The sequence below is a fragment of the Dermochelys coriacea genome, chromosome 1 (genome assembly GCF_009764565.3).
Source record: "Dermochelys coriacea isolate rDerCor1 chromosome 1, rDerCor1.pri.v4, whole genome shotgun sequence".
NCBI lineage: Eukaryota > Metazoa > Chordata > Testudines > Dermochelyidae > Dermochelys > Dermochelys coriacea.
In genome coordinates this window covers 348,906,865-348,930,562 of record NC_050068.2, presented here as the reverse complement: position 1 = coordinate 348,930,562, position 23,698 = coordinate 348,906,865, and the positions used below count along the sequence as shown (strand labels likewise).

The 23,698-nt window shown below is 42.7% G+C and overlaps 1 protein-coding gene across 4 annotated transcripts in view; it reads right to left on the bottom strand.

The window, feature by feature from the left end:
* Positions 1 to 14,128: 14,128 nt before the first annotated feature.
* Positions 14,129 to 23,698, bottom strand: part of UBE2H (ubiquitin conjugating enzyme E2 H) — a 76,141-nt gene continuing 66,571 nt past the window's right edge. For 2 of the 4 annotated variants that reach the window (XR_005295730.2, XR_006276231.1), the window contains exons 7-8: positions 17,000 to 18,345; positions 14,129 to 16,137 (exon numbers count right to left, since the gene is read on the bottom strand). Coding sequence is in view for 2 of the 4 variants with exons in the window: in XM_038422516.2 (XP_038278444.1) it covers positions 18,221 to 18,345 (125 nt within the window). In the remaining 2 variants the exon portion in view is untranslated. Of the gene's footprint in view, positions 18,346 to 23,698 lie in introns of all 4 variants that reach the window. The other 2 variants (XM_038422516.2, XM_043499452.1) reach the window with 1 other exon arrangement.

The following is a 23,698-nucleotide window of genomic DNA, read 5'->3' as shown; positions in this document are numbered from 1 at the left end:
AGGCGCTCCTAGGAAATGAGGTCCCATGCCTTGTTTGAGCGATGCGGGGGGGGGTTAGCGTAACCACGGGCGTCTAGTCAAACCAAACCCGAGCTCCTAGACTCGGAGTCTCTCTCGCTCCTGAGTTTTGCAGCCCTCTGGGCCGATCCCAACTCAGTCACTTTTGCTAGAACTTCGAAGAACCAGAGCTCACCCCCCCGACATTGCTGCAGAGGTTGGTCATCACCTTACACGCACACTGCAGCTGCAGACCGAGACCAGGGTGCAAGCTCCAGGCAGATGTTAGCCCATTTAAGCAAGCATTGGGGAAACTTTTTAATATATACACTGCCCAGGGTACGACCTGCCCTCATTTCCCCAGCAGGGCAGCACTCTGAGAAGCTACCAGACACCCAGCACGGCTACCACCCTGCCTTTAACAGACTCAGGAACTGGGGGGGAGGAAAATCTGAAGTGCCAGGAGCAATCCCACTCTGTATTAAAAGGTTGCGTGCCCTTCCCCAGCACTCATTGCAAGAGCTTGCACAGCACTGGCGTATATAAAAGTCATAGTTGTGATATCCTAGGGGGGGATGTCTCAGTGCTATTGGACAGGAAGCTGCTGCCCCAGTGTGCGCGCTGGCAGCATGCAAAGATCCTCTCACTGCTATGAACCAGGGTTAGCGACGCTATTCTGCTCGGTCTGCAACTTGGTGTGACAGACTAGTTCAGTGCACGTAATTATCTCCCCCTGCAGAAGGGGGCACCTGCAACAGTTAGCGTCAGTTACTTCACTGAAGGCGGGCTCCAGTCACCCAAGGAGCAGAGGACACTGTCCTCACTGCACAGCCGTGAAGGCCCTGGAGATCAGCTGGTCGCAGATGGAGGAAAGTTTATGGAAATAGTGCCATCCAGGCCCCTGGCTGCAGCGTTCTGAGCACGTTGCCCAGCCCAAGAGTATGTGTACGTTGTGCAGATCCACCACCAGCCCACACAAACCTGCACCATGCACATTCCTTCCTGCTTTGGGCCCCAACAGCTAAGAACTGATCCTCCCATCGCAATCAGTGCAGCTAGCTGTTGCCAGTTATAACCATCAATGGGGAAACCATCACCATGCCGGGTGTGTTTCTAGTGGGGTCCCGGGGGGAGCAGTTTTAACATTTTCATCAATGACCTGGAAAACGACAATCATTACTGAACGTTTGCAGCTGATACCAAGACTGGGGGGGTGGCAGCGGTGATGCATGGGGGAGGTATGGGGATCACATCCCCCCCTCCCCCAATTGCTCGGTGACAGGGTGCACAGGGCAGTGGAGCTGGCAGAGGCAGGAGGAACAGTTAGGAGCTGCAGGGAGGGGCCGCTGCTTTCTAGAAGGGAGTGGGTGACTTGAGCTGTTCCAGGGTTGTGCCCCCTCCCACTATCAGCAGGCACAGGTCGTCTCTGACCAGGGGAGTAGTAAATATTGAAGAGGATGGGTCTCTGAGACAGTTAGCTGCATCACTTGGTAAGCTAAGCACAAGCAAACAGTATGCGGCCCCATGTTAAGCATATATCTTTAGGAACAAAGAACGCAGGGCATGCTTACAGGATGGGGGGGGTGTCTTGATCCTGGGAAGCAGTGACTCTGAAAAGACCCGGGGCTGATGGTGGATAATCAGCTGAACATGAACTCCCAGTGAAAGTGTGGCTGAAAGGGCTAGCGTGATCCTTGGATGCATCAACAGGGGGAATCCTGAGTAGGAACAAGGGAGGTGATTTTACCTGTGTTTGGCAGTGGTGCAATTTCTGCTGGGATCCTGTGTCCAGCTCTGATGTCCACACTTCAAGAAGGATGTTAATCAATTGGAGAGGGTTCAGAGAAGAGCAACAAGAATGATTAAAGGATGAGAAAACAGGCCTGATAGTGAGAATCAGAGGAGCTCGAGCCGTTTAGCTTAGCAACGGTACGGTTAAAAGGGGATGAGATCCTGGGCTCTTCTATGAAGCAGACAAAGGTATTAACAAGACCCAATGAAAGTAAACAAATTCAGACAGGAAACAAAAAGGTGCATATTTTTAAACAGGGAGTAATTAGCCATGGCAACAACTGCGCCAGGGCTGTGGTGGATCCTCCCCCACTGGCAACTTTTAAATCAAGTTTGGATGTTTTTTTAAAGAGAAACTCTCTAGCTCTAGTGCAAACAGGAAATAACTCAAGGCAGTCCTATGGCCTGTGGCATACAGGAGGTCAGACTTGATCTGAGTGGGGCCCTTCCAGCCTTAATCTATGATCTGCACCTGCTTAGGGTCTCCCATTGCTATTCAGCTCAGAGATGAAGTTACATAAAGGGGAGAGAGCTGCACATTTCCCACTAATGGCTTAGAAGGGGTGCCCCCACCCCCGGGGTAGGATAGAGGTAGAGCACAGGTTGGCTCTGAGTGTATGGGCCACTAAATAGAGCATTTATTAGCAATAAGGGCTGTTCCTTCGGCCTCTGTGAGACACAGGAAATGCAGGGCTGGCCCTAGAGCAAATGGCGCCCATCCCCCTCCCCCCCCATTTGTTAAACTTTTGAACACCTTATGTTATATTGCATTTGTAGCCCATTTCACAACTTTGATGCACAAGTGATTTATCCCTGTCATACAAGAGGATGCATTTGCATGCTAGGATCTGTAAATCTGCAAGCCTGGCACCCCTGCAGTTGCTTGCCCCTATATCCAACCCTTAGGAAATGTATTGCTCCCCTACCACACCCTCTCCAAAGCATTGGTTGGGAAGATAGGCTAGCAACTACCAGCATTAACAGGTGAGCAGTTAATTACCCCAAAGCACTAAGGTCAGCCCATGAAGCTGAGCCATGGACACCAGCTAAAAGTAAATCACAAGAATTGAGACGCGTGTGTGCGCGTGAGAGAGAGAGAGAGAGAGAGCGCGCGCGCGCGCATCGGTCAGGGCACAGAATGCTGGAAGAGGATCAAGAGCCTCTGGGCGTCTATTTCCAACTCTGCCATTGACCTGCTGTGCAACTTTGGATGTCACTTTGTTTCCCCACCGATCATGTCTTATTTAGATTGTAAGCACATTGGGGCAGGGACACTATCTGTACAGCACCTAGGTCACATACTAACAAATATGTATGTTTTAATAAATCTATGGAGCTATAACCAGGTAAGAACTTTAGTATAAGCATAAAGAGCACATCCCTTCAATTGTAATTATGTGGGCCTAATCACCTCCAAGCACTTGACAATTATTTAAAAGCACAACCAAAGACCAGAAATTACCCAGCAGCAGGTTCCACCCCACAGAATGGTAACTAAATGGACCTTTAATTAAACAAAAAGGAAAAGATAACCCATTAATCTCCCTCACCCCAAAAACCTACCTTAAGATGAGCTTTGCCACATACCCTCCATGTCAATTAATTCAGTTAGTTTCAGAGCAAGGAGCGGTTGAGGGTAGACCAGTGCCTTGTTAGAGTCAGATGAATTTTCATGCAGTAGTTTGGGGCATGATGTTTTCCAAAGGTAGAATTATAGAGAAACAATAAAAGGTAAAGTTTTTATAGGGATAACACGGACTCAGTGCAAGAAGCCTTTTGTCTGTTTCTCAAGATGCTGTTCTGGAATCTGAAGACACCTGCTGCAGTTTGGAGCCAAGATTACCACACAACTGAGCCACAACTACCCCACCCAGTGAACATTTGACTCTAGAACTTCTTTAGTTCTTTCATAACACTCTTCTTCTGCCCCCTTAAGGTGCGGGAGGATTTGGGGGCAGGATGGGCGAGGGTTTTCACTGTAAAGCAGCTCAGGTTCATACAATTAAACCAGCTGGAAAGTTCACCACGCAAGGCCAGGTGAGAACAAGCTGTGTTCAGAAAAACAATGAGAATCCGGTGGCACCTTAGACTAAACAGATTTATTTGGGTATAAGCTTTCGTGGGTAAAAACCTCACTTCTTCAGAAAGTGAAGCACAAGGGCCACCTACTGGACTAACAAAGAATGGCTGGCACTTCCATCAGGTGCCAAGGGACATGAGTGTCTCCGCGAAGATGGTTAAGTGTCCCTGTGCAGGTAGCACAGGATCGTGGCCAGACATGCTGTACAGTTCTGCTGGGTGACCTGGGAAAGTCACTTCTCTTTGCACCAGTTTCCCCTTGAGTAAAATGGGGATACACCACCACTGACTTCCTTTACAAAAAAAAAAAAAAAAAGGAGGACTTGTGGTACCTTAGAGACTAAAATTTATTTGAGCATAAGCTTTCGTGAGCTACAGCTCACTTCATCAATGAAGTGAGCATCCGATGAAGTGAGCTGTAGCTCACGAAAGCTTATGCTCAAATAAATTTGTTATTCTCTAAGGTGCCACAAGTCCTCCTTTTCCTTTTTGCGAATACAGACTAACACTGCTGCTACTCTGAAATCTGATTCCTTTACAAAGCGCTTTGACGGATACCAATGAAAGTGCTATATAAAGAACTAAATATTGGTATGATAGGTCTTGTTCTAGGGGACACAGCTGGAAAGTAGAGGTTCTTAAAGCCTCAGGTTAATTCCTGGCATTGGTCAGCAGTACTCACCAAGGTATCAGGACTAATATAGCCAGAGGTGTTGATCAGTTCAGGGCACCAGTGTGCTAGGCTCAGTACAAAGATAGACAGCCCCTGCCCCAAAAGCCCTTAACAGTTTGTAGTGTCTCTCTCTCACCCAGACCTACAGCATCACAGGAAGCAGGGGAAGAATATTGTCTTTCCAGAGATTGTTCTTCATGCTGTTGGTGTCTCCACCCCAGTGATGGGCAAACAAGAAAAATCTGTGCAGCCCAGTTTGAGACAGACCCATTATCTGTTTCCCTCAAGTGGAGGGATGCATCAGCTTCCCTGGCTGGGGGAAAAAGACATCAAATAACTCACTCCCAGCCTTCCTCTCCTGTGATCTATTGTGAACGCATAAAATGGCAACAAACTCCAAGCTTGCCCTTTCGGTACCTTCCCATGTGCGGTGGACCCAGTGCTAGTTGGAGGTTTTAAGAATTTCTGCCATTCCAGCTGTGTCCCATAGAATGACCCAGCACAGCTGGCAACAGCCCTGCAGACACTGCACAAATGCACTTGGTCTCAGTGAAAGTATGAAAGTAGTTAACCATGGTTGGGCCTTAAACCCTTGATGTCTGATGGAAACATGGCCTATGTCTTGTTTGGCCAGTAGGTGGCCCTTGTGCTACACTGGCACAGAGACTGGAGGGGACATGTGCTGACTTTTTTTGCTGCCTCCAAACAAACCTGCAAGCTCTTGGCCTGGAGGGTGCTATCCCCCTCGCTAATCACGTGCAACACGGGATGTTTCCCCAGATACTAGGCCAGGTCCAAACTATCGATATTGGAGGATCTTCAAGTGCACAAGACACTACAGGCATGCATCTGATGAAGTGAGCTGAAGATCTCGAAAGCTTATGCTCAAATAAATTTGTTAGTCTCTAAGGTGCCACAAATCCTCCTTTTCTTTTTGCAGGTTAGGGCAGTCTCCCAACCCTCAGCCCACTTCCCACATTTCAAACAGCTCTTTGCCCACATGGGACTACAGCACCATGAGATGTTACCAGCATGGGGGTATGTTCTTAATAGCCCAGCTTCCAAGGGATTGGAACTGCAGGTCAAAAAAGGCCCAGAACTGGCTGGAGTCAGAGCCACTGTACTAAACGGCAGACTGGTGGGAGAATGATGATGGTGGAAGGAAGTGCAAGGAGGATTGAGTAGCCGTCTATAGCATGATGTGATCTTGTGCTCCATTATGTTTGAGCTAGGAGTGAGAGAGAGCATGAACACACTGTCGGCATCTGATCTAGAATAGATTGGACAGGCCCTGTCAGATCTGCAGAGAACTTCCGCTAGAGGAAGTCTGTGAGTGCTGGAGCCAGTGGTTTCAGACACAGAAGGGATGGCCATACCAATCCTTTCAGTTAACAGGGTTATGAACAGATCTTCCAGGAGAGCTGGCTACTTTGACCTCTTCTGCCCATGGAGACGTGTGCAGGATGCTAGTAATTGCTCAAAGTCCTTGACTGAGGTCACTAGGTGAACTCCTTTCATCTTTTTCCTAGCATGGCTAATTTAGCTGCTGGAGAAAAGAAGAGGTGGGTGGGTCAGTCACCAGAGGCCATCAATAGCAACTGTTTAGAGGTTGTTGGTACCAAGAATGTAGGGCTCTTTCAAAGCAGCCACCTGACTGGCGCTAAATGTACCTGTCAAAAGCTATGGGATAGGGTTAGCATCGATGCCTGAGCCGCACCCTTGGACTGGGAACTTGAAGCAATCTATGGACCAGGAAAGTTGATCACCTTGAGCACGTATGGTAAAGGGACGCGGTGGCACAGAGGTAGAAGCTACTCACTAAGTCACATCCCCTGCATCCAGGCTGCCAAGAAGAGTGGCATTGATTGCCATGTTCGAGTGCATCTGGAAGGTAGGCAGGTGTCAAGTGTGTGCCAAGACCCAGAGAACGGCAAGCGATGCCCAAATGACACAGGCCTCTAGCCTATCTCCGAATGCAGCTCAAGGGGTGAATCAGAGTCAAGCATCAATGGCGGCATGTCCAGTTCTGCCATTGCCTCAACTCCACTATACAGGAACTGGTTAAATGTTTCCAAGACACTACAGCAGCACTCGGAGAGCTCAGCAAGTCAGGCCTAGTAACTGATGCAAAACACTGACTCCCAGCTGGGACATTTTGCTGTTACCTTCAACTACATGCAAAGAAGATGAAACACCTTTCAGGGGATTTCACAGGAAACCAGCCTGTTCTCCCCAAAGCCCAAAGGCACAAGCAGACCACAACCATGAGTCCCTCTGACCAGCTCCAGCTGGCCTTTGGGGCACTTTGGAAAGCTCACTGGCTGGTTCCCTGATCTTCTGCAAAGAGGGAAACTCCTGAAGGACAGAAACACCCACAAAAGGGACCACCATCACAGATCTGAAAACCCCAATGCCAGCCATGGAGATATTGAAACTCTGTGGGCCTCAAACCAAGTGTTCTATTTTTTAAAGGCACAAGGAGAATAGATGAGGCACTTGCAGAAGCAAACCTTACTCTAGGACAGAATGCAGATAGCTCTGTCAAGTGGTAACAGTCCAGAGGAACCAGTGGGCAAGCAAACCACCATTCATACAATTCAGGGATAGCAAGCACCTATTAGCTGAAGTAATCCATCCACCCGGCCAGCGTAGGAGCGTTCACCACAGTACGTGCATTATCCAGTCTTCAGTAAAAGACGCGAGCCGTGGGAGGCCAACAGGTCTCATTGCTAGGAAACACTTCCTGATATTCAGACCATATTTCCTTTATTCCTAGTTGTAACCCCCTTTGCATCATCCCACATTCCTCTCAATCACTGGTGTTCACTCACCCAGTAATTATAGATGCTTATAATCAAAGCACCCAAGATGCATCTACAGAGGCAGTTCCACTGCAACACCAGGGCATATGGGTGAGGATGGTGGCTTTATAATCCTAGTTTGGAGTCCACAGGATTCTTGTCAGCAGAGGTATCGCAGGCCTGTGCTGCCAGGACAGAGTGAAGATTGGAGGTGCAGCCCCACTCCAGGCAGATTTCATACTATCCGGGATCTGAAATCTGAGCTCTATGTATATCTTTCATTACAAAAACTAATCACTCCAACCCCATAAAATTGGTTGGGTTTAACTTTTTTTTTTTTTTTTAGTGCATCTGGCACTTCCTGCAACAGAGATTCCCAGAATGAAGTGCAGTAATTCAAGCTACATCCCCTTCAGATCTATGTAGATCTTCTTGCTGCTTCCTGCTTCTGCATCTAAATGTAATGATGGATGGTTTTTGCAATGCAACACCCTTCCCCTCCCACATTGGAGAGGCAGGAGAACTGTGTGGATACTAGTCTAATAGGTTATACTGGCTGTAGAATGACTGTGCCTAATAGGGTACAAAATGTGAGCGAGGCCAAACAGCAAAAATTAAGATGTTTGTACACCAATGCGAGGAGTCTAGGTAACAAAATGGAGGAACTAGAGCTACTGGTGCAGGAAGTGAAACCAGATATTATAGGGATAACAAACATGGTGGAATAGTAGTCATGACTGGACTACAGGTATTGAAGGGTATGTGCTCTTTAGGAAAGACAGAAACAAAGGTAAAGGGGGTGGAGTAGCATTGTATATCAATGATGAGGTAGAATGTAAAGAAATAAAAAGCGATGCAATGGATAAGACAGAGTCTGTCTGGGCAAAAATTACATTGGGGAAGAAAACTAGTAAAGCCTCTCCTACGATAGTGCTTGGGGTGTGCTATAGACCTCCGGGATCTAATTTGGATATGGATACAGCCCTTTTTAATGTCTTTAATAAAGTAAATACTAATGGAAACTGCGTGATCATGGGAGACTTTAACTTCCCAGATATAGACTGGAGGACCAGTGCTAGTAATAATAATAGGGCTCAGATTTTCCTAGATGCAATAGCTGATAGATTCCTTCATCAAGTAGTTGCTGAACCGACTAGAGGGGATGCCATTTTAGATTTAATTTTGGTGAGTAGCGAGGACCTCATAGAAGAAATGGTTGTAGGGGATAATCTTGGCTCAAGTGATCATGAGCTAATTCAGTTCAAACTAAATGGAAGGATTAACAAAAATAAATCTGCAACTAGGGTTTTTGATTTCAAAAGGGCTGACTTTCAAAAATTAAGGACATTAGTTAGGGAAGTGGATTGAAGAACTTATGGATCTAAAGGTAGAGGAGGCCTGGGATTACTTTAAATCAAAACTGCAGAAGCTATCGGAAGCCTGTATCCCAAGAAAGGGGAAAAAATTCATAGGAAGGAGTTGTAGACCAAGCTGGATGAGCAAGCATCTTAGAGAGGTGATTATGAAGAAGCAGAAAGCATACAGGGAGTGGAAGATGGGAGGGATCAGCAAGGAAAGCTACCTAATTGAGGTCAGAACATGTAGGGATCAAGTGAGACAGGCTAAAAGTCGAGTAGAGTTGGACCTTGCAAAGGGAATTAAAACCAATAGTAAAAGGTTCTATAGCCATATAAATAAGAAAACTAAAAAGGAAGAAGTGGGGCCGCTTAACACTGAGGATGGAGTGGAGGTTAGAGATAATCTAGGCATGGCCCAATATCTAAACAAATACTTTGCCTCAGTCTTTAATAAGGCTAAAGAGGATCTTGGGGATAATGGTAGCATGACAAATGGGAAGGAGGATATAGAGGTAGATATTACCATATCAGAGGTAGAAGCGAAACTGAAACAGCTTAATGGGACTAAATCGGGGGGCCCAGATAATCTTCATCCAAGAATATTAAAGGAATTGGCACCTGAAATTGCAAGCCCATTAGCAAGAATTTTTAAATGTATCTGTAAACTCAGGAATAGTACCGAATGATTGGAGAATTGCTAATATAGTTCCTATTTTTAAGAAAGGAAAAAAAAGTGATCCGGGTAACTACAGGCCAGTTAGTTTGACATCTGTAGTATGCAAGGTCCTGGAAAAAATTTTGAAGGAGAAATTAGTTAAGGACATTGAAGTCAATGGTAAATGGGACAAAATACAACATGGTTTTACAAAAGGTAGATCATGCCAAACCAACCTGATCTCCTTTTTTGAAAAAGTAACAGATTTTTTAGATAAAGGAAACGCAGTGGATCTAATTTACCTAGATTTCAGTAAGGCATTTGATACCGTGCCACATGGGGAATTATTAGTTAAATTGGAGAAGATGGGGATCAATATGAACATCAAAAGGTGGATAAGGAATTGGTTAAAGGGGAGACTGCAACGGGTCCTACTGAAAGGCGAACTTTCAGGTTGGAGGGAGGTTACCAGTGGAGTTCCTCAGGGATCGGTTTTGGGACCAATCTTATTTAATCTTTTTATTACTGACCTTGGCACAAAAAGTGGGAGTGTGCTAATAAAGTTTGCAGATGATACAAAGCTGGGAGGTATTGCCAATTCGGAGAAGGATCGGGATATTATACAGGAGGATCTGGATTACCTTGTAAACTGGAGTAATAGTAATAGGATGAAATTTAATAGTGAGAAGTGTAAGGTTATGCATTTAGGGATTAATAACAAGAATTTTAGCTATAAGTTGGTGACGCATCAATTAGAAGTAACAGAAGAGGAGAAGGACCTTGGAGTATTGGTTGATCATAGGATGACTATGAGCTGCCAATGTGATATGGCTGTGAAAAAAGCTAATGCGGTTTTGGGATGCATCAGGAGAGGCATTTCCAGTAGGGATAAGGAGGTTTTAGTACCGTTATACAAGGCACTGGTGAGACCTCACCTAGAATACTGTGTGCAGTTCTGGTCTCCCATGTTTAAAAAGGATGAATTCAAACTGGAGCAGGTACAGAGAAGGGCTACTAGGATGATCCGAGGAATGGAAAACTTGTCTTATGAAAGGAGACTTAAAGAGCTGGGCTTGTTTAGCCTAACTAAAAGAAGGTTGAGGGGAGATATGATTGCTCTCTATAAATATATCAGAGGGATAAATATAGGAGAGGGAGAGGAATTATTTAAGCTCAGCACCAATGTGGACACAAGAACAAATGGGTATAAACTGGCCACCAGGAAGTTTAGACTTGAAATCAGACGAAGGTTTTTAACCATCAGAGGAGTGAAGTTTTGGAATAGCCTTCCAAGGGAAGCAGTGGGGGCAAAAGATCTATCTGGTTTTAAGATTCTACTCGATAAGTTTATGGAGGAGATGGTATGATGGGATAATGGGATTTTGGTAAATAATTGATCTTTAAATATTCAGGGTAAATAGGCCAAATCCCCTGAGATGGGATATTAGATGGATGGGATCTGAATTACTATAGAAAATTCTTTCCTGGGTATCTGGCTGGTGAATCTTGCCCATATGCTCAGGGTTTAGCTGATTACCATATTTGGGGTCGGGAAGGAATTTTCCTCCAGGGCAGATTGGAGAGGCCCTGGAGGTTTTTCGCCTTCCTCTGTAGCATGGGGCATGGTTGACTTGAGGGAGGCTTCTCTGCTCCTTGAAGTCTTTGAACCATGATTTAAGGACTTCAATAGCTCAGACATGGGTGAGGTTTTTCATAGGAGTGGGTGGGTGAGATTCTGTGGCCTGCGCTGTGCAGGAGGTCGGACTAGATGATCAGAATGGTCCCTTCTGACCTTAGTATCTATGAATCTATGAAACTGCATGGCAAATTTGATTCTCATTTTGTCTCCCTGACACCATTCTTAACTTCTCCAGGAAATCATTTTGTGTCTATAAACTCACTTCATCCACAGGTGGCCCTCTATTTGATCAGTTATAACGAGTTTACAATGAGCTCTACCTTCCTTTGGCATCATCCAGCAAGCGATGGTACACTCAATGCAATTTAATTTGTTTTGATTCAGGAATTCAACAAGTCACATGACGGAAATGTGGACTCAGGACTTGGAAGTGGTTATTAATCTCACCCTGCTCCACTCAAACCCTCACATTGCAGTAGTGTCCAGAGGCCCCAATCAGAAACCAGTTTAGTTCCAGCTCAAAACGAGAGCTCAGTTTTTCTACAGACATTACCAAAAACTCCACTTTTGGGTCACGAATAAGCAAATTTAATGTCAAAAAAATTCAACACCTTTATGATCAACCAGAGAATTAAATTACAATGAAATAACCAACTCAAGACACTAATTATTGCAGCAGCTGTGATAGACGTCCAAAGTATTATCTGTAGTAGCTTGCCTTGCTGTAAAATAAGCATCTTCCCTCTAAAACAAGCCAGACCTGAGAGGTTTGGAAAAGGGAAAACTTAATTCATGAATAAAAAAAGTGTTTGTTCACCATAACAATTACACTGCAGCTAGGAAGATAAATAAAATAGCCATTGTTTTATCTATCTATACTGTATTGTGTCCCGTAATTTCAGAAATACAAACAAAAGCCTTTATAAAAATACGTCATAACAGCAGTTACTTTTTTCTTCTCATTTTAAAGCTACATCTTGTGTCTCTTACCCATTTACCAGCTGAAGAAACCACAATGAATTAACTTTCAAATTATTTTTAGTAAATATTTGTCATCACATTTGTGTTATCAGATCATGCAAGAAATATATGGTGGTGGGGGGAGAAAAGGACTGAATGGGATAATAGAAGAGTGCACTGCATTGTAGACAAGATAAGGATTTTAATTTTCTCTTCGTACATATATCTGTAGTGTAATCCTGAGAGGTGCACCACAGTTTAAGAAATGGACTCAGCCACTGGTGGTTTATGTGACCACATGCGCCTCTCACATTAACATTGGTTCTTCCTCCCCCATTACAAACACTTGATGCATCTTGTTTTGATTAAGCTCTTTAGTGGAGGGACTGTCCTAGAATGTCTGTATAACCCTTAGTACAATGGGGCCCTGCTCTTAGTTGGACAACTTGGCCCTACTGCAATACAAATATGGAGTGCAATAAGGCAGCTACTAAACCATGCATTTCAACTGTGATGGCTGCTTAGAATAGGGCAGAAATAAATAGCTTTTCCCATTTAAAAAAGTGGGGGGAATTCAGGTAGACGTGTAAGAGGAATAAACCGAGCACACACATACCATATCAAAACACTAGAAAAAATGAAGACGACCACAACTATTGGAAAATGTAAATTATTTTCTTCAGAATTCAACCACAGGAATATTTCTCTGGAGAGCTAAAAGCAGTTCCACTGGCTTTTTTAGAATAAGCCTCTGGTAGATGTGAATCAAGATTAGCTAATTTAGCTAATGAAACCATAAGAAGCAGATTCGCAAGGGAGAGGCTATCGAAAAATCTTTGCAAATATGTCGAGAGCATTGTACAATGCCATATGCACTAGATACATGTCCCTGCCCCAATGAGCTTACAGTCTAGTTCAGACATGACACAACAAAGGGCAACAGATGAGATGAAGGGGGTCCATTAACAGATTGTCATGAACAGGCATGAGCCCAAGCCACGTGGAAATGTTTAATACACATCTGACATAGGGCTCTCCTTCCCTGTACAAAGTCCAGATTACATTGGCACATCCAACATAACCATTGAGAGGCATGTTTAACAGGGAACTGGCTTCATAAAAACTCAGACTCCAAGGACAAGTATGTATTTTGAAGCTAAAATCTTTGTTTCACCTGCTGACCAAGCAATTGTAATCCCTTAGTACTTGTTACTGAATGGCTGTGCTAGCTTCTGAATTCAGACCATTTCCTTTGATGTTTAATACATTTCAGATTCAGTTTTCAGGAAAAGTGTACAGATCTCTTAATTGCTTCTTACATTTAGAGGAACTTATTGAAAGAGCATTGATTATGTCCGTTAGGAGTAAAAATCAGAATGACTGACACACTGTGTGTACAAGTCAATACTTTTATACCCACCCACCCTTCAAATCCACTTTCCCCAAACCCTCCTGCATAGATGATCTCACTGTTGAGGTCTCAGCCTTCCAACTTTGGCACCGTTGTCTCCACATGGTCCTTGGCCAATTTAAATTGCAAACAACTTGGAACCACCCCCTTATTCCCTGCAATTCACATTTTATAAAGTACTTGGCATGATCTATGTAAATATAATGCACTAGGTATTTTCCTAGAAGAGCTCACTTAACATCCATTCCAATAAGATGAAGAAGCCTGCTCATCTGCTTGCTCACATTACCAACACATTTAGGGCATAATTTGAATTTACAGCAGTTTTGGTTGAAACACCCTTTACTAAAATCTGCTATAGCACTTTGTGGAAAATGTGGCAAACAGTGCCATCTAGTGTTGGCCAGAGGCAAGTTTCACAAACCATATCTGCGAATGGGCCTACAACCAAAGAAACCAATTTATACTAGTCTAATTAGGTTCTTTTACTGCACCTGGTATAGTACAGCTATTTTCAACAAACTGATTTATAACAGCCTAGTTATACCAAACACTGCAGTCAGACACTCTGCGTATACAATGGGATACATTTCCACCAAAGCATCTCCTACAGAAAAAACCTGAACTGGTTTTGAAGGCAAAATAATGGGCAGTTTGGTTAACAGCTGCTGTTGAATCTCAGGGGCTGGAGGTTTATCAGACAGGAGGCACAGGAGATGCTGCCTATGAGACTGAGACCTTACTGATCAAGTACCAGTCAAGTGTCAAGGTATATACATCTTTTATTTAAAAAAGTTTACAGTTCTTTAATTATACACAACTATTTGAGAGGTTATATTCTTAGAGAAGAGGCATTTGTCATGGTGACAGGCATGCCCACTACATCATCACAATGCAAGAAAAAAGGGAAAAAAGAAAATAAAAGAAAAAAGCTTAGACGCAAATGAAGGGAAAACACCCTTTATCTCTTCAAGTATCACACAACAGATATCAAATACAGTCAGTAAAATAATGGCCATTTCTCACACTGCACACGCTCCTGCTAAAGTGCCAGCGGAATTCATATGAGCAGAAAGAAGCAAAAGAAAAACAAACCAACAGCCCTGCCCACTCCTCAATGCTCCCTGCATGGTGTGGTATAGCTCTGACATCAAAGGTCGGGGGGGGGTGGAGAGGGGGTCCTTGCATACCTGAGAGCTACCACTTATATCAGAATGCCCTGTGATTAGTCTTGCTAGGAGGAAAAAAAGCCAGGGCAACCCAACTGCAGTACAGGTTGCAGCATTTTTCATCCCTTAGGGCGAAAAAGGGACTCCATCTCCCTGGTTTGTGTGCACTGAAGGCAGATACGTGGGGGGTGGCGAACATGGAGTTACAGAAGTGACTATGTAGTTAGTATTCCCATAAACCTAATTGGCCAATTTGAACTTCAGAGGTAACAGAAAGAGCATTTAACTTCCATTTTCTCTCAGACTGAGGGTTTACACATTACCAGTTAATTTACAAAGCATTATTCCACTCAGTTCACATCAAGATGCCAATCCCTTAAGATTAGCTATCACCAAGACTCCCCTCCTTAATTATTTTTTAAGTCTAAAATTGTCATGATGGAAAGTCAAATGAACCAAGAAAATACACTTGGAAACCTCAATGAGTCTCGAAAACACGTCTGATGAAATTCAAGATTAACCTAGTTGGCAATGTATGTAGCTTCTTGAGACGCTTCTGCAGATCTGGGGTAGCTTTGATATTTCTCAATTTATGTAAGTCACACAAAGCTCAAGAACAAGGTGACAAGCTATCAGACGTGAAGCCGAAGAGCCTACTTCCATAACAACCATAATAGATTTTCTAACAAGCTTTCATATTCAGGAATTCATTGAGAGCATGAATCTACATACAGTAGATCAAACGTAGTCATGTTCGAGTAGGCTTGTTAATTTCCACCTGGCTGATGCTTTGAGATTCAGTCATCTGAACAGGGAAGAGAATGGCAGTGGTTCTTTCAGAAAAAGAACATTAGCATTTCAAAAGAAACTGGAACTGAAAAAAAAAACCCCAACACTGGGCATCCTGCTTCAAAACGATTCCACTTTTCTCTTCCAGACTAGGGGTGTGTAGTTTATTTACAGACTGTTCTTGTTTGAGATGGGGAGGGAGGTAAAAGATGGGAGAAGGGGTAGAATGAGGCAATAAGCAGCTGTTACAGTCTAGAAAGAAGGGAAATCCATTTGAAGTTATTCCCTACAATAGTTTTACACTAGGCCATATTCCTTTGAACTGCAGGTATTTTGGCAATTTACTGTAGGTTTCCTTTCCTGCTGCAATCACTACAGGGGAGAATGATCAAACATGAATATACCAAGATGATGATCTTTTCAAAATGCTGAAGGCAAGGCTATAGATTTCATGTGTAAAGCGCTATTAATATCCAAGGAAACATCTTGCTGGAGAAGTTCCAGATCTAGACCCACAAATACCTTGCTTCGGCTGCCTGTATGCACAAAGTAATGTGCAGAGGAATCAGAGCAACCTGGACAACCAACAAAAGCCAAGCTGCATCTTCACACCTAGAAATCACTGCGGTAAAACGTGCGCTTACTTTCCCAGGAGTCTACCTTAGACTTGCAGCTCTAATTAGAATTCTTTTGGAAGCTTATGACAGGAAACCTTTTTATTAGAAAACTGGCTTCTTCAAATGAGAGATGCATGAAAGTGTTCCCTGTGTTAAACCTGGTCATTGAATAGACTGGGGGAAGAGTAATAGAGTTACCTGGAAAAAAAATTAGAGGTAATTAGAACACTATTTTTTATACAATATTGAAAAAATACAAATTTTTATTGTTTTGTTGTTTTTAAACTGATATCACCACCCAGCACTTAGACTACCCCTAATTAGCACCTACAGTTAAAGGTTATAGCACAACCAAACTGCTAGTTCAGCAGGTAAGCAAATTAAACAGTGCCAACACAGTTCTGCCCCCCTCCCCAAAGTAATGAGAAAACAGCGTGCTAGATAAGAGTTAAAGTACGCCATTACATGTTAAATAGTTAATACTACCCTTCCAACAAGCCACAAATGCTAGATAGAGAACTTCAGAACAGTAACTAACCACAGTCCTTACTGATTTTAGAGAAAAACCTTTTGCTTCATGCCCGTAATTAACATAAAATAAGTAAACCCTTTGTATGTTATTTTTATTAAGGAAAATAATCATGCTAAAGCAAAACTGTACTTCATATAGTTTAAAAAAAGGAAACTGATTGTACTTTATGGATTAAAAAAGGATTGCATCTTTCAACCCCATCAACTCAAATCCTGGTGGCATTCCTAAAAGAAAAACATTTGTGGGACAATGAAAAAAAGTGTTTACTCAATCCAGTCTGTCATTCAAAATTCTCTGTTCAAGAGTCACTCAGTGTGGGTTGAATTCCACATACTGTCCTGCAGGTTCCACCAAAAAAAATATTAAAGTATCTGTCTGTCTATCCAAACCTTTCAGAAAACCCTAAGAATACAGCAAGTAACATTCAGATTTAAAATCCATCTTAGTTAGGATTTCAAATGCACAATTATCCAAATTCAAGTATCACTGGCAACCCAGGTAGGCGTTTACTGTATTAGGTTCTCTTACCATTAAATACAAAATTAAAAAAAAAAAAAAAAACTTTGTATGTTGAAATACACCAGAAGAAATCATTTTTCATTCAGAAGAACTCTTGAAAATATTATTCGCTTGTTTTCCCAATTTATGGTTTTTATTTTTATTAATCTCAAATATTCCTAGAGCATTTTTCTTTGTTAAACTTTAGTTTGGTCTGTTGTACACACATGCAGATGGCTACCAAGCTGCTGCAGAAGGGAAAACAGAAAAACAAAAATGGGAGAAAGAACGTGCCAATGGATTCATGGACTATGGCCAATGGGCCAATCTTCATGGGTCTGAAGCTCTCAGCAAGGCTAGTCCATCTGGTCAGAAAACCCTCTTTTAGGAGATGGAGAGAGTTTGCAAGGTGTTTGATCATACTTCAAGCAAGAAAGCAAGCTTGAAGCTATTACAGGGTAGCAGTTTCAAAACTATGACAAAGTTTGCCTTTGTACGTGCTCCAGGTAAATTAAAGCACTGTTCATATAGCACTGTGTTTTTTCCCCTGAAAAAAGGGAACAGCTCATAATCCAGACCAAGAAAATGAGTCAAGTCCAGATGAATGCTTTCCAAAGTCCCAAAAGCAAATAGATGAGTGGTTGTAGGTCCCTATAGTTCAGAGGGTGGGCAGAAGTCCAATATAAAAGTGTACTTAAAATCCAAGTCATTTTTTTTTTAAGCTTTGATGCTCTGAATAACTCCGTGCACTTTTTAAATGCAACTCCACATAAACTAGGATAGCAAGTTTGACCTGAAGGAGAACTTATTTCACTGTCTGATCTAAAAATGTTCTCACATTATCCCCTAGACTTTTTACTTTGAGAAAGCGCTGTTCCATCTTATCATCCAAGGTGGTAGCTGTGGAACCACTGATAAAAAAGGAAATCTTTAAGTCCCTACCTATCAGAGCAGCTGTTTGAGCTGACAGTTCAGTAGCACACAAGTTGACTTGGCCAAATGGAATTATGAATGCATGCATTCGGGCTGCATATTGCTACCAAAATGGAATGTGGGAATATGCTATATACCTTGGGTTTGAGAAATGACCAAGAAATCAAGATCTAAAGGGTGATATATATATCAATGCTATTATTCATAAAAACCTTGTTTAGTAATAAAAAAAATTGCTTTGTTTAAATATGAATATTATAGTCTGCTTCTCATGGTTAGGAAATAATAGTCTCTCTGAAAAGCAGGTTGCTTCTTCTACTACAATTCCATATCCTGGGCCTCATCTTCCGAGAAGTCAGACATGGAGCTCTCTGATGAGCTGTCCCCGGTACCTTCTTCCTGTTCTTTTAGTGCTTCTTCTGTTGCATATTTCTGAATGTATTCTGTATGTGAGGAGAGAAAAGGGTATAATCAGCATATGTTCAATGCCCATAGCCATTTATAAAAATGGGTTTGTACTGAACATGGCTGAATAAGTAATGTAACAGCCTGTGGGATAGTGCCATATATGGACAATAAAACAATGATTATATAAATTAACATAGGGATTGCCATATTGGTTTAGACCAAAAGTCAATCTCATCTGACAACAGCCAGTATTAGAGGCATCAAAGGGAGGACAATGCAGGAAGTCCTGAGGCATACATGTTGATAACACACAGTTAGGATACTGAACACTAGACTTGGAGTTAGAAACAGCCAGTGCCCTTTCTACTTCTGCACATACACCACTTTAAAAGCCTCATGTTCAGAACCCATTTGCTATAAAAATGGAAACTCATCTCATATTAAGGTGATCAAAGGAGAAAATCCAACCTAGAGGTCAGCAAAAAACCCCAACAACCTACATTGTCATGAAACCCAAGATAAGAGCTGGCCCACAATGCCGTTAGGGGCATACTGTGAACATTCACAGTCATAGCAGAAGTGATCCCAGGTCTCCTGGAAAGGAAGAAAAATCTCGGACATTCTACAAGAGCTATCCTTGGTCATCAGGTAGGAAGGCTGAGAGCTATTGTACTGGTCTGTCCTTCTGACCTATAATACAAGTGGGTATTCTCCCACAAAAGCATATGCTCCAATACGTCTGTTAGTCTACAAGGTGCCACAGGACTCTTTGCAACATATAATACAGTATCTTGAATACTTCGTTTTCATTTTATGTATCAGCAATTGCAAGAACCACAGTGTGGCAATGCCATCGTGAATGGGAGGCAATATAGTGCGCACAATACCAAAGGGAAAGGAGAATTGGAGACCTTGTCAAGATACAACCCACATTATGGAAAAGTCTGAGAACACTGCTTTACGGAATTAAAGACCGAGGATACTGGCATAACTTCCAGAGAAAGAAAGAGATGAGAGAAGATGAAGGTTGGAGAAAAGGCTAGAATAAAGGAATAAAGATTTACTGCTTTTAACACAAATATTTGTGTTCCCAAAAATAAAACAAAACAATCCCACCTCTCTATCCCGCAAGAGACAAGCCTTGCACTATGCTTTAGTATCAGATAAGGGCAGTGATAGGAGCAAAGAAAAATTTCCAGAGGGCTCTCCCCAGGAATTCCCAGCCATCAATTCCCAGACATTTAATTCTAGGAGCTCTAAACACAAGCACCCCAGTCAATCTCAGCTACTGCAGTGGCTCCTAGAAAGAGATGAGGCTTCAAAGCCAAGACCCAAACCATGCAGGGCTCTAGTTATCTAGATCAACACCTAGCATTACAATCAAAAGCAATTATGGAGCCAGCAGAGGTCACAAAACTGGTTTAAATAGGATTCTTGAAGGCAAATGCATTTTGTGCAAGCTGTGGCCTGTGCAATTTTCTAGGGTAGCCCCATGCATAATGTACAGTAGTAATCCAGTTTAGAGCTGGATTATTGCGACTATGTCCAGATATAAGGGTCACAATCACCTTACTACACGTGCCTATAGAGGAGGCTCTTGGCTGACACTACCTGACATTCCAAGAGCAGCCATGTCCCGAATTTGCAAACCTCTTGAAAAAGGGTGTACATGCAGGGATGAAAGTAAAATCAGATAATTCCTCCAACCCAGGATCTTTGGGTAGATCTTCACTGCAAAGAAAAAATCTGTGGCACTGAGCCTCAGAGCTTGGGTCAATTGACATGGGGCTCAGGCAGAATGGCTAAAAATAGCAGCATAGATGTTCCTTCTTGGGCTGGAGCCTGGGCTCTGAAGCCAGGCAAGGAGGTAGAGTCCTGGAACCCAGCCTTCCACCTGAACATGACTGCCTACACTGCTATTTTTGGCCCTGCAACCTGACCCCACAAGCCTGAGTCAATTGACACATGCTCTGAGACCTGGTGTCGTGGGTTTTTCTTTGCAGTATTAACATACTGTATGTCTTGTCTGCATTGAACTTCAGACAGCTTGCTCTCAAATCCTGTTCTCAACTAGGCACTGGGAAAACATGATACCATCTAGGTGAACAGTTATGTAAACTGAGCTAAGTCTGGTCCATCCCTCTAGTTTGGGAGCGAGGTACATGAGCAAGGTGAGGTGAACTTTTCTTATGCTGTACCTGCTCTGTGGTTAGATTTCAGTTGCTAATCTGGCAGTTTTCACAGGATGGACATGAGCAAAAGGCCAGATGGCTTGCTTCTAAGCCCCCAAACAGATTTTTTTGAAGCAGCATCCGTTCCTTTATGCTTAATGATGTCTAGCTCCCACAATAGGAGATGTTAATGAATTCCAATTTGTATCAGGAAATTCCAACCTAAAAGGACTTGAAAGTGTTGCTCTTTTCCTTAACTCAGTTTCATGGGTCAGAAAGGAGGGAGGATTAGTCTTGCACAATGTATTTTCCCTTCCACCGGCCCAAATCATGGCTAATTGGCAATCCTTTGTTTCATGTCATACCAAGAGACAGATGTGCTTATGAAACCGTGGGATGTCACTTGTAATGAAGGTGCCAAACACACATGACCATAGAAACTTGCATTTAAAAAGCTAGTTTTGTTTCTTAAGTAACTTTGATAAGCTACTTGTATCTTTCAGTTCAGCAGAAGAGAATGTTAAGCTGGATGTTAAATCTTTGGCAACACCTTTCTTCCCACTGCCTCCAAATTTCTGCAGGTGCTTATTTCTAGCATGATGTACAGCTACCCACAGTACATCAAACTCTTCAAATAGTTAATTGTCTATACAGGCACCAGCTGGCTAAGTTGCAAGAAGCCAAGGTTTCTGGAATTGAGGCTATGGAATTAGGCCACTAGACGCTTTAATACCTGCTACAAGAATAGACTCTGAAGCGTTGTTGAACTACAGGGACACTCTGCATTTAAAGTACTTGAGCCAAATGGCTAAAAGGGGCTTTCAAACTCATATGGAGGCACATGCTGATTTCTAATGACAAGCAGCTTCTCTCTAATGGTTTAAATTTGCATTGTTCACCTGTGAGAGGTTGCTGAAGTTTGTGTCATGAGGACTTGCACGAACTGCTCAATAACAACCGTTCTGTAAACACTAGGAAGCGTAGAATGCGTGCAGTGACACTGCATGCAGCGTGAAGACATTCGGACTGTCCGGCTCCCTACCCTTTTGGAAACTGTATTATGAATACAATAATGTGATCAAGTGAAGGGCCCTGGTCCTGTGCAACTGGATCTTGTATACTAACAAGAACGTTCTGCTCCGAGGCAGCATTTAACTCCTTGGGTGCCAGTTTTGGTGAGTGTCTTGCTTATCAATTGAACTTCCAATAAAAAAAGTTGTGGTATTGGCCCAGATAAGCCTTTCAGCCCACCCCAGCAACGGGATCCCACTCTTCCTCTTCTGAAATTTTTGGAGATCACACACACACACACACACACACACACACACACACACACCTCAGACAGTCTTGTGAACACCTCTTCCCATTTGTAACCCCACAGCATCCCTGAGTTCACCACCACTACTACTTATGTGGGGGAATAATATTAGGAAAGCAATTAGATACAGCTCCTAGCTGTCACCATGACATTTAGCAAGTAAAAATAAGGACAGGAGCCATGTGACCACCCGCCATTTCACGGACCCTCAGGAAGTGCTCCACCGGCCCAAGGCCCACAGCTTATAAAGCAGAGAGGCATCTTTAGTTCAAATAGATATTTACCATTGCCTAGCCATCAGCAGGATGGCCATTCATTTTAACCTCTGGAAATTTAATTTCCAGGGAACTTTCATGTCTAAACAATTAACCCTCTTTTTGGGTTAAACTCATGTTACACTGGAGGATCTAGTCATTTTTCAATCCATTAAGGAAAGATGACACTGAAGTGTACATTCTGCTGGCCCTGTAGATACCATGGGAAGTACATTTTCAAGTGTCTAGTGTAAAGGTTTGAAATCCAAATTTCATACCAAAACCGACCCAACATTGCTTCAAATATTTTAGCCCCAAAGGAATGCAAAACAGCTATATCTATACCCCGTTCACAGCTCTGTTAGTATTTAACCATTTACTAAAAATATGCACCAATATCAAGTGCCAGCCTGATTTTTTTTTTTTTTTTAAAAGGCACAAATGGGAGTTAGGCACTCAAATCCCACTGCCTTCAATAGAAGCTGAATGCTTAACTGGCTCTTTGTGCCTTTGGAAACCCCTCCCCCCCCCAATTTCCTTTATTCTAGGATGGAAAGACGAAAATGGCTCTCTTACCTCTATGGCCATTAACAAGTTTATATATCTGAAGAGTGAAAAGCTGTACTTGGGTTAAACAAAAAATTTTCCAGGTGTATACACAATAGTTGCACCAATGGACAACTATATGTTTCATTATGAATCTTTATTTAAGCGTTTTGCACTTCATAAGGATTATGGCAGACTGAGAACCTTGTACCAGGTGTCAGTCCTAGGAACAATCCCCAACACACACATCAAGCAGATATTTTATGCTTTCATAACTAAAAAAACCAAGGAGGTAAAGGGAAGAGGCGATAAATTATGTATTCACAGTACTTAATTTTCCAGAGCAAAGAAGTTGCTAGAATCCATTGCATCAATTCCAGTGTGTCCAAGACTTTTTTTAAATACCATTACAAAGAGGGATTTCACAGAATGGCAGTGTTTAGTTCTATCTTATTGTTGTCATGCAAAACTGGTAAGACGACAGAGTATTCAAAGTGGAGGCATGACTCTTATGCATATGGTATGTAAGATAAATTGATTACAAAGTTTTGAAGGCATAGCAAATCACAGAATGTAGGACTGGAAAGGATCTTGATAGGTCATCTAGTCCAGTCTGCTGCACTGAGGCAGGACTAAGTATTATCTACACCATCCCTGACAGGTGTTTGGCTAACCTGTTCTTAAAAACCTCCATTGATGGATATTCCACAACCTTCCTATGTAATTTGTCCCCAGTGCTCAACTACCCTCATAACGAGGAAGTTTTTTCTAATGTCCAACTTAAATCTCCCTTGTTGCAATTTAAGTCTATTTTTTCTTGTCCTGTCCTCAGTGGTTAAACTTTATCACCCTCCTTTTTATAATCTTTTTCATACTTATGTCCCCCTTCAGTCGTCTTCTCTTCTCCAGACGAAACAAACCCTTTTTTCCCCAATCTTTCCTCGTAGGTCATGTTTTCTAGATCTTTAATCATTTTTGTTGCTCTTCTCTGGACTTTCTGCAATTTGTGCACATCTTTCCGACAATAGTCCCACTGAGGTCTTATCAGTGACAAGTAGAGTAGAGGAATTACTTCTCATATTTTACTTACAACTCTCCC